The sequence below is a fragment of the Megalops cyprinoides genome, chromosome 5 (genome assembly GCF_013368585.1).
Source record: "Megalops cyprinoides isolate fMegCyp1 chromosome 5, fMegCyp1.pri, whole genome shotgun sequence".
Lineage (NCBI taxonomy): Eukaryota > Metazoa > Chordata > Actinopteri > Elopiformes > Megalopidae > Megalops > Megalops cyprinoides.
Window position 1 is genome coordinate 25,539,803 of NC_050587.1, and position 11,590 is coordinate 25,551,392.

At 43.0% G+C, this 11,590-nt stretch overlaps 1 protein-coding gene across 1 annotated transcript; it reads left to right on the forward strand.

Annotated features, from left to right (window-relative positions):
• Positions 1 to 274: 274 nt before the first annotated feature.
• On the forward strand, positions 275 to 6,594 carry LOC118777697 (uncharacterized protein KIAA1671 homolog). The gene is made up of 6 exons (XM_036528807.1): positions 275 to 990; positions 3,644 to 3,753; positions 4,458 to 4,623; positions 4,920 to 5,070; positions 5,990 to 6,123; positions 6,427 to 6,594. The coding sequence occupies exons 1-6, from the start codon at positions 280 to 282 to the stop codon at positions 6,592 to 6,594; spliced, it is 1,440 nt and encodes a 479-aa protein (XP_036384700.1). The 5' UTR covers positions 275 to 279.
• The last annotated feature ends 4,996 nt before the right edge of the window (positions 6,595 to 11,590 follow it).

The following is an 11,590-nucleotide window of genomic DNA, read 5'->3' on the forward strand; positions in this document are numbered from 1 at the left end:
AAGAGAGAAAAGATTGAGAGGGAGAGAGTGGAGAGGGAGAGAGAGATGGAGAGAGAAAGGATGGAGAAGGAGAGAGAGATGGAAAGAGAAAGGGAAAGGGCAGAGAAGGAACGACTAGTAAGGGAGAAGGAGATTGAAGAAGAAAGGGAGAGAGAAAAGATTGAGAGGGAGAGGGTGGAGAGGGAGAGAGAGATGGAGAGAGAAAGGATGGAGAAGGAGAGAGAGGTGGAGAGAGAAAGGGAAAGGGCAGAGAGGGAACGACTAGAAAGGGAGAGGGAGATGGAAGCAGAAAGGGAGCGGGAAAAGATGGAGAGGGAGGGAGAGATGGAGAGAGAAAGCATGGCAAAGGATACAGAGGTGGAGGTAGAAGAAGAAAGAGCACAGAGGGAGAGACAGGGAGGAAGACAAACTGAGGTGGAGAAAGAGCAGCAGATGGAGTTGGAGAGAAAGAATGAGGTGGGGAGTGAGAGAGAGGATCCGAAGGATCTGCTTCCATCCACGCTCCCAAAACCTGACCCCCAGGGGGAAGATGGAAAGGGCACGGAGCACGAGGAGGTTAAATTTGATGATTTCTCTGTGAAGCCTGGAACATGGGGACGGTGGGGGAAAGTGTCATGGTCGCAGGGGACTTCTGCAGCAGAGTCTGGCAGCTCCCTGAGTCCAGACACCCCAGGCAGTGAGGGCAAAAAGGAGGAGGGTAAGACAGAGGTGGAAGAGACCGAGGAGAGGAGAGAGGAGGCAGTGGAGACTCCTGGTGGTGGCTGCTTGCCATGTGGGGGCCAGGATTCTGAGCAGACCCAGGTCAGCGATCCCAGCAGTGCCCAGCTGAAACTGACCCCCCCATCAGAGGCAGCCCAAGGTGAGACACCCTCTGAGCCCAGCCTGAGACAGGAAGAGGGACCGAGTGAACCATCGCGGAGCCCTGCCCAAGATGACCCCCAGCAGCAGAACTTGGAGTCTGGAGAGGGAGGATTCACCATTCAGACAGAGGTGAGATGAAGTATTGGGGTGAAGCATGCAAGTGGATGTATGTTGTGCACACCGTGTGCGTATGTGTGTGCATGTGTGTGTTTATGTGTACGGTGTGTGTGTGTGTGCTCCTGTGTGTGTGACAGGGAGGAGTAGGAATGCCCTTTCTCCTTGCTGAAGGAGTGTTGTGTGCTGATCAGGAGCTAAGCATGAGTAATGAGTCAGGCATGCACACACCCTGTCACCTCCACCTGCCCCCATTCTTTTTCAAGTTTCGATACAGAGTGACTCGCTGCTTTCAGCACACATACTGAGGCACATTCAGGTCTATGATATACAGTAAACACAGTGGACAGAAGGCTGTGTAAACATGTTAGTGATTGCAGAAATATTATGTTTCTGAAATGCAATACCAGCAACAGAAAGGGGCTGACTGAAGTAATAGAAAACCGTGCAGTGTGAATAAGCGACAGTTCATGTAATGCGTGACAGCTTTCTTTCAGTGTAAATTGGGAAGTTGACAGTTGCTTCTTCAGGGCAGTGTTCATCTGTTGGCTATATAGGCAATGTTTGACCTGTTTTTTTTAAACTCTGTAATGAGCCCCACAGTCATATCAGTAATCAGACTAATTCACCTTGTAAATATAACATGATTACCAACTCTGAACAGTAAAAGCTCAAAATGTAAATGAAAAAAAAATCTGTTGGACATACTGTATGTTTGTTTGAACTCTGTGTGTGTATGTGTGTGACAGAGAGATAATTAAACAGTAAAACAACCAGTGATGACAACATGATTGCACTAGATTCAGGTCAGGGGAAATACTACCTACACAAACATGCAGGAATGTTAAAACTGTTAAGGAATACTTGGTGTCTGAATTAATCTGAAGTACATGTTGAAAACCTGAAATGCACTCGGCACTGTGTTGCGTTTAATAAGAGATGGGATGAGGAAATATTTATTTTATAACACTGTGGAGCAGCCAGCAGCGGGCATGCTGTTGTCCATATACATATATTTACATAGTATTAGTGTATGTACTTGAATGTTTTATGGGTTTCAGGACATTGATGTTGAGGGAATAGATTCTACTTAAAGATGTTTTGTTTGGACTGCATGATACCGTTAGTTCTGCTTCAGATCCACCAGGGAGTGCTGACAGCTCCATCTTTTTATATTATCTGATTTGTCTAATGGTGTTAACTGAATTAGGAAAGTTGTTCTTGTTTCTCTACTCTGTCTTAATCTCAGTTCCCGATTAAATTTATATTGCCTTATTTTTAACTGAAATGGGATGGGATAAGTCATGCATAGTTAATTGATTATGTGTAATTATGTATGGGCGGCAGTGTAACATAGTGGTAAAGGAGCAGGACTCGTAACAGAAAGGTTGCTGGTTTGGGGAGCTGCTGCTGGATCCTTGGGCAAGGTGCTTTAACCAACAAATGCCTCAGTAAATATCCAGGTGTATAAATGGATAATATGTAAGTCTCTCTGGATGAGAGTGTTTGCTAAATGACAATGATGTAATGTATTGTAATGTGAGAGATGCATGCATGTTAAATTTGAAATCTTGGATTGTGAGCACACCCTGCAGTTTGTTGGATAGCACGTTTCAGATATACACGTTTTGCCAAATAACTGAAATTCGGATTTTCCTGTCAGTGATCAAATTCCAGTCATTCATCTTGATTACATTTAATATCTTGCATATCTTTCTGTTTCAGTTCATTCATTATCTGAAATTCCCTGATCTGATTTACAGGTCTAAATATTAACATTATGTCTGTTGTTTTCTCCTAATTTGAAGTTGTAATTGATATCCTTACATTTAGGTTCTATCTTTGTAAATTTTTTATTTTATTTATTTTTCCTAGAACTAGAACTAGTTAGCTTTGGTAATTTTTTTGTATTTACTGCAAGGGCCCAGTTCTGGCAGAACTAATTCAAAAAAGACAATCATGTGTATTTGGGTGCTGAAGAGGGTTGTGTGCATACTTCTGTGATTTTTTTTCCCCCGAATTGCCTGTGTCAGCGTATATATTTAAAGTGTTTAAACAGAATCAGTGTTGATTCTATGTTTATTTCCTGCACACACACAGACAAATTATATATTTTATGTGCTTTCAATACTACTTTATTAGTCTGTCCTGCTGATATTCCATGTGAAAACATCTGGAAAGGGTTGTGCTGTTGATGCTTGGCCTACTATGTGTTCATATATTTTCTCTAAAGTATCTGATCACTTATTTTCCAGCCAATCATATGCATCTCAGGGTAAGGCAGAAAAAGGCATGTCCTGTTTTTATTTCTTTCAAGTGCATGTGTTATTGTCACAGCTGAGATGTGGTTTTGTCATGCCTATTTTAACTCTGTTGCACTTTAATTTTATGTCAATACAAATAACACGGTGAAGTTTTGTTGTTTTGATTCGTTCCATAGTTCAGAAAGGTAATCCTATCACAAATAAGCAACACCCCGAAGGTGAAATATGAATATCTGATGATGATGTAGCAGGCCAAAAAATGCAACCCTTTCCAGAATTACAAACAAGTATGTGTACAGGTCTGTCTGGAGGGCATTATTGCAGTGGTGTTGTTTTACCACTTCTTTCAGTAAGTCTTCCCACTCACCTCTCTCACTCTCTCTCTCTCCCTCTCTCTGAAGCAGTCAAAGAGCCACTGCAGCTGGGAGGGGGAAGAGGAAGGGCAAGACGAGCTGGCCCAGGAGACGCAGAGCCATAATGGGATATGTGACACAGAAGTGCAAGCTGATAACAGGTGGGTGCACGCCTGAACCCCAGGGCTCCACCCTGCTACAGCTGAGGCCCACAGGACCCTGGTCACATGATGGGGCTGGGCCGGGCTGGATGTTTCCAGCTGCTGTTCCTCCAAACCAAATCTGAGCCAGCAAATTCCGATTGACCAGTCTCTGTGGCAGGCATGGTTTTGGGAAGTGAAGTGATCAATGAAACCGCAACAACCACAGTGTCCCCATGGAAGCAGCCGGCACATTCTTCATCTATCTGTCTTTATTATTATCCTTTATTATTAAACCAAGAAAAAAAGATTCTGTGAATGTCTTTGTAAATTAAATGTACTTTTTTATGTGTGTAAAAAGAGGTTTTTTTTGTTCATTTTTTAGTTGTACCTTGTACGTTTTACCTTGTACCTTTTTAACAAATTGGTTCTAACACAGGTTATTGGTGAATATGAAATTTGCTTTTCATTGGCTCTATTAATATTACTCTAACTGCATAAAGCCACTCAGATGTCCATGCATTCAGCGCCTTGACTGGTTCAGGTGAGGCTGTCACACTGTTTTTCCACATTGACCTTTGAGGATTGATTCTGTTGCCTCTAATAGAAACCAATCCATAGGTGTGTTGGGCCTGAATGCCCACTGTGATTGTAGTACATGTGGCATAGTCATCCTTTTATTATCACTGTACTAGATGTATAAATATGTAAATACTCCCCCCCAGCTTGACTCCCATCACCCCGGATCCAGAGGACACCCTCAACGCATCACCTACAGATTCCACACCACCTCAGACAACAGAGGAACCCGCCACACCCAGTGACCTCGATGCTCCTGACACCCTCGACTCTACCCTCTGTCTGGAGCCTGAGCCCCTCCCCTTTCCTGAGGTCAGTTTTTGGCTCCGCCCTCCTGTTTTGATAACATTCTAACCAGAATACATTTCACCTGTAATGTTTGCACTGTATTAATGGATCTCACCATATCTCCAAAAGTGTGTGTTTGTGCATATATTTGTGTGTATTTCAATGTGTGTGTGTCAATGTGTGATTGTTGGGTGTATATATGCCTTTGTATGCATGTGTGTGTATACATACATATCCCTATCTGTGTGTGCGCTCAATGTATGTATATACATTCCTGTGAGTGTATTAACCTGTGTGCATGTGTGTGATGTCATGTTCAGGTCTCCACCTCGCTGCTGGACTCCAGCATGCATCTCAGCAGAGCTGAACTTGGTCGAAAGCGAGGCCGGCGGTCGCAGCCTTCGTGGCCTGTCCGTCAGAGCATTGGGCCTGATTCAGACCCGGAGGACTGGAGGTTCCGTGACTCCACAGGTAATCTGCGTTCCCCCACCTGCTGTATGTGAAGCTGGAACAGGAAGCAGTTAGGGGTTGTTGTTGTTGCTAAAAAGGAAAGCATTTGCATGGTGAATGTACAGGTACACAGATGGCCAAGGTGATAAAGGTGCTAATTATAACTGTTTTCAAGAGCAGGTATGCTAACAGTAAATGGCTATTACCCTTGTGAAAAATAAGTGCAATATCACAGGAAAGTGAGTATGATACCATTCATCATATTGTACATAAAGCAATTTTGGTCTTGGTTGGATATCCTCTTTATCTAGTTTAGTATGCTGCAGACCCTATTTAACAGTATACCCTGTAACACCCTCTGTAACTGTAATGATAGCATATTCATTGGCATATAGTAAAATAAGGGCCAGAGGTATTCCTGCTGCAGTGCATCCCACCTACCAGCTCCCAAAAGGTCCCTTGGTTACAGTTTGGTCCCAAAGGTTCTTGGCTACATTTAGGTCAGGTGACTATGTTGTCAGACTCATTATCTCATTTCCTTCCTCCTCAAACCTCACCTTCATACTGACAATTAGATTTATCATCTTATGCTGTACTTCTACGATATTTATGCTAGTCTAATCTCACAAAATGCTTCAACTTTATTGCTCACTTCAGGTCTGAAAGGGCTGCTCAATGTAGGCCTGTGTTTGTCTGTGTCAAGTCATCATTTTTTGACATCTAGGGTAGTTTAACTCAGCTTAAGAACTTAAAGAGGGCTGTTGAAATAAACTATGACAGCTCTCCTGGCCTTTCTATGCTGCACTGCCTCTAGTGGTAATAGATGCTTACTGCAGTAGGCGCTGATACAGGCAGTGGGTAAGAGACAATACTGTTTCTTGGGCAGATTTTTACAGCCAGTACTATGACATTAAAGTTTTAGTTTTTTATGTCATTGCAGAGGAGAAATTGGAGTCTGCTGAGCAGCAGGATTCAGATAGCGAGGAGAAGCCCATGGTTACAGACCCCCGTCCACCCTCCTCCCAGCCACAGAGGGTCCCCATATTCCCAGGAATGGACCCTTCCAAACTCAAGGTGAGGCACCATCCACTAGACTAGAGTATGAGGTGTGTTCAATGAAACCAACAAGATTGCAGCAGTCTCCATCTCATCACTCCACTTCCTCCCCCTCCTGATTGGTTATTTGTCAGTTAAAGAAGACTGTTGACTGGTCTGGACTGACTACTGGGCAAATAATTTTAGAAGTCCAACCATGAGGAACCATCAAATTAAATGAATGATCAAAGACTCCTGTTTCCTCCTCTCCATCTGAATCTCTGTCTTTCTCTCACTTGCCATCTCTCCCCCTCTTTCTCACTCCCTCCATCCCTCTCTCAGGCTGTGCTGCAGAAGCGAGGAGGAGACTCTGACGGACAGGCAGACAGCCCCACCCCCACCCCCTCCCCCTCTCAGTTCTCCCGTTCCCCCAAATCGCCTTTCCCCCCCGGGGCGCAGCGTGTGCTGCCACCTGCTGCTGGGACAGAGGACAGGCAAGCGTTACCATGACTGCAAAAAAAAGATTCTAAAAATCAAAACTGAAACAAAAAAAAAGATTAGGAAATGATAAGGATTGAACAGATAGTAACATGGAAATCGTAAGGATCAAATGTGCTGGTCACTTTTGGCTGAGTCTTCAGGGCTGAGTTCTCACGTCCAGTGGTTAGAATTGCATTTCTCTACACATTCTGATTGATATAGACAGTGCTTAGGGAGTCTGACATGTGACCAGAGGGTTGGCGGTTCGGATCCTAGACAGTGCTGATGCACACTTCAGGACACATAACTTGTAGTGTTGCTTACCAGACATGTGTCTTTGCCTTTACATGACATACCTGATAAGCAAGATTAATTGATCTGAATTACTTCAATAAGTGTCCAGCTGCAAAACTGAACTGGTACAATTTAACTCACAAGTCACACTGGGCATCTTAAGCAAATGAATAACAGCTAACAATGAACTTTACCATTAGCATGATCAATGAGTGCCAATTATGAATGTGATACGTATGAGTGAATGTGGCAATGATGAAAGTGACATTCGTGGCGATTAGTAATCTGGTGATTGCAGTTGTGGCAGTTGTGAGTGTGAAGAAGATCACTGAGGCGATGGCGAATGTGGTGACAGTGTATGTGATCCTCAGGGCCGAGTCGTCTCCCCAGTGGCTGCGGGAGCTGAAGTCTAAGAAGCGGCAGAGCCTATACGGTGCTGACAGTTAGACAGGAAGTGAGGAGCAACGTGAGTCTCTGACTTCCACACTCTCACTATGTGTATTTTACTGTGGTGACTAACATACATACGTGTTTGTCAAAGCAGATACATGTCGGATACTGTATGAATACTGCATCCTCTATCACAAGAAATCTATAATCATGTTCACTGGTAAGAAATAATGAAGTACTGCATGGAAAAAATGAGAGAAATTACAAATCAAGACAAAGCTATATACAAAAAGTAACTCATGGGGACAATGTTGTGTTGTATGTCCGACTCTCTCTCCTTTGTCGCTCTCTTTCGCAGCCTTTTTCAGCGTTATGTCACTTCAGTGTTCTTGTCTGACAGTGTGTTAGAAAACCTTATAGTCAGTGGGTTATGATTTCTGTCTTGTGTTCCGTTTAAATGTTGGCTGACCTAGGCTTTTATGGAATTGGCCTGATCTGTGGGCTAATAATGTTTAGTAAACATGCCTTTCTCGGTTATTATTCTCATATGCCTGTAGGATCACTTACCTTGTGGTCTGTTTTACAGGGTGACTTAAAGCTGGAGAATGTGGAGAGGAAGTAATGAAAGAATCGTTGACCTTTTGACCAAGAAATGAAGGGAATCCTGCAGCTGTTTTTTTTCCCATGAATGTCTTCTTTCTGCCTGTTAACCTCTCAGTTGTGGAAATGTCAGAAACATTTGCAAAAACAAGTGCCTTTCTTAAAACGATGTAGATTTTGTGGACAAACTGAAATGGGAAAAGGAAAATGCACTATTTCTGCTGGAGGTACAGGAGCATGCAGCCAATTTATGTTCTTGCTGTCCAGCAAAACTGAAGCCTGGGAGGCGAAGCATTTCTGTGCCAGTAGACATTGCACTTCAGAAAGGTTTGCCTGCTTGACCAAGCACCTCTTTACCTGGAAGTGTTTAAGTTAGAACACCTTACAAACTTCAGGAAATAGTTATGTTTGACATTTTTAACACCATATTTTATTTCACAATCATTGTATTGTGGTGAATCACTGTTTTGTCACAGCTTTGAATTCTCACTGGAGTGTTTTTCCTGTTTTTTTTTAATTGTTGAGTAAAAGGTTACATGAACCCAAGAGTGCTGAATGAATAGCTGGACTCTGACTGTTTACCTTCATAACAAGGATGCCAGATGTATTCGTGACTATGTCTATGACTATGTGTTGTCTGGTGCTTAAGTATTTTTGAGACGCCACTGGTACCAGGTTCAAGACACAGTGTTTTACAGGATGAACCACCTTAAGGGATGATTCAATCAAAGCATCCAGAGATACCTTTATCTCATGTATTTTCCGTGTGGGACTGAGGTGGTATGTTAGTGAATCTGAGATGTTTTTATATCACATGTTGCATGGACTTGTTCCTCAACCTGCTGTCATTCTTTTATAGCATGGTCCCTCCCAAAGCCTTTTTTCATTCGTTTGACTTGAAGTGCAGTCCATTCTGATTGGTCCAGATGCTTAAAGGTTCTGCCTACTTTGTGTAACTTTAGCCTCAGTTACCTAGCCACTCCCCATTAGTCTTTCCAATCAGGGAGTTTGAGAATGTTGACTGACAGTAATAGTAACCATCCTTCATCCTGATTCACAACATTTCTAGTCTGTTTGACAGGTTGATGCTGGAACTCTTATGAAAGGACAATATTTGTTTGCTCTCAGTCTCCTGAAATGTCAGGTGCTTCCGTGTGTGTATATCAGTGTTTTCTTCAGTAAAATTACTTTTGTTCATTGAGGGGATTCTTTTATAATTTTGATTTCTTCATTTGAGGGACGGATGTACAATATACAGAGTTAATTAAATCACTTTCAAAAAATGAAAATAAAATTTTCTATGAAATTAATATATGAGCCTTTTTGTGTGTTGTCTTTTTGTGTCTTGTTTGTGGTTGTGATTTAGAGTGCGCTTTGCAAAAGTCGATGAAGAATCATTGATATTAATGGCGCATGGATGAGCTTGGAAACACTTGTTCAAAGTTGTTGCCTTACAAACAGAGCACATTACAGTTATATTGAGTGCCACTCTAATTCCTTTTCAACATTTTGAAAGGTTTAAAGACCTGGGCCTGTTTTATTTGGGCTCTAGTATTGATGAGTGAATAGTTGGTATTTAGCCAATCAAGGGACAAAAACCTGAGTTCAGATTTTTGAAATTGTGACTGACATTTGATGGAGGATTTGCATGGGATTTGAAATGAAACACAAGCTGGACCTAAAAATGGCATAGTAATGAGGTCATTTTTTGCCAGTCAGCTGTGCCTGGTATTGTGTTTTTGGTGCCAGAATCGCATCTTGCCTCTTCCTATGTGCACCCACATCCATCACCAGGACTTTTGGTGCATTTCCCCCTGTCTGTAGAAACTTGTGGGTCCCAGGGGAAAAAATGTGATTTTCACTTCATTCACTACCTTAATTAAATTTTGCCGTCATATGACACAACCGAAGAGTCATCTAAAGACAATTTTCTCCATCTGTATAAGAGAGTACTGAAAATAACACACTCTCGTCTTAGGATTCAATCGGTCCTTCTTTAAACACATTTTCAGTCTTTCTGCAGCTCCCCTTACCTCTCCATCCATGCATTTTACAGAGGGAGAGAAGGAGGGGGAGTGAGGGAGAAGGAGTGATGGAGAGGGAGAGTGAAAGAGGGATGGAGAGGGAAAAGGAAGGATAGAAAATTGGTGGTGGACTGGTAAATGGGGTGTGGTCAGAGAGCTGGGATAGTTTGCCACTTTGTGCTGAGTGGAGGCTATTTGCTGAATGCCCCTGGCTCTCTCCCTGCGTGTGCCTGGACTCTCTGCCCTGGCAGCGGTGCCAGCCGATCCACCAGGCAGGGTGTGCCAACGCGGGCATCTATTGAGAGGCAGTGTTATGGACACAATGCGGGCGACAGAGCTGCTGTATCAACAGCTCCCCGTTTTCTGCTGTTCTGGCCAGAAATAGCCCATAAATACCCCCCCTGCGCCCCGACTCTCCAAGCCCCACGACACCCCGCCCGAAACAGAGAGAACGGGTCGCACACGGCACAGCTACAGACACGCGAAACCAGGTAAAAAACCACCGTGTTCTGTCTCTCCGGCTGTACCCCTGCTGGCCACAACCTCCTCCCACCATCCCTGTGGACCTCCATGTCCTTCTGTCCATCCCTTGTCACATCTGTATCCTGCCCTGCATGAAGCCAGTCCTGCTTGGAAACTTTGTGAATGAGTGAAGCCAGTGTGATTCTTTCTGAATGAATGATGCCTGTCTTGCTCTGATTCTTTCTGACTAGGTGAAGCCAGTCCTGCTCTGATTCTTTGTGAGAGAATGAAGTCTGACTTTCTTTGATTTTCTGACTGCCAGAGTTTCCATGCTTGGTTTGGTTTTTGTGCTATACTTTTCATAAGTGCTCTTTTTTCCGTGTGTGCATTATGGAAGATAAATGCCTGAGAAGTAAATGAGTAAATGAATAAAGGGATGCACTGTTTAAAGATGTATGGTTCATGCATGTAGATCAGATCCGAGGAACTGCATTTAGGGTTGGGAGAAAGGACTGCTTCAGTGGGAGAAGATATCAGTGTTACACCACAATTGACTCTGTGTAAAGGTGGAGCAGGGGCTTTTGTTTTTTCAGTGTGGTACTGATTCATTGACCTTTATACTATATATCTTGGCTGATAAAGAGAAGTGAGCTGAGCAAAGAGAATGATCCAGAGGGTGAATCTGTGCAACATTTGGGCCTCGATCCAAACAACTTTGCCCAGGAATCTGATTCAGACTTTGCAGAGTGTCAGGACAAGTGACAGTAGGCAAGGGTAGCCAACCAGAGCGAGAATTTACCAGTATTTGTTGTCAAAGGGCCGTATCAAAAAAAAAAAAAACAAACGCCTGTGTTATTCTGAGGACTGTCAAATTATTTTGTATTTATTTGTATGTGAAATCATTTCACACATGGCATGAGGGGAGATGTAATGATTATTTATTCAACCATAAATCCGTAGATTTTATGTTTCTGGTGAGATTACAGGGGTGATGTGAACCTGGTCATATTTGTCTACAGTGTAATTGCAATGTAATAGCTTGTTATAGCATGTTAAAGAATGGCATTTTTCTTTCATACTTGAAGTTCTGAAGGGCCACATGAGGTAATAATGGCAGAAGTTGTCCACCTCTGGTTGGTGGGTATTTGGTCTATACAGCATGGGGCTTTTTTCTGAGTCTGAGTATAAATTTATAACCAGGAGTTATGCTTTTTTTGATGTAAACAGATTAGTACAGGTTTGGCAGTCACAGAAAC

What these genes read in the sequence shown, in the direction of transcription:
- LOC118777697 (XM_036528807.1), top strand. Translation starts at nt 280, where the DNA reads ATGGAAGCAGAAAGGGAGCGGGAAAAGATGGAGAGGGAGGGAGAGATG. An exon ending in GATTCACCATTCAGACAGAG is followed by an intron (nt 991 to 3,643) that starts GTGAGATGAAGT and finishes TCTCTGAAGCAG; the next exon opens with TCAAAGAGCCACTGCAGCTG. An exon ending in AGCCCCTCCCCTTTCCTGAG is followed by an intron (nt 4,624 to 4,919) that starts GTCAGTTTTTGG and finishes TGTCATGTTCAG; the next exon opens with GTCTCCACCTCGCTGCTGGA.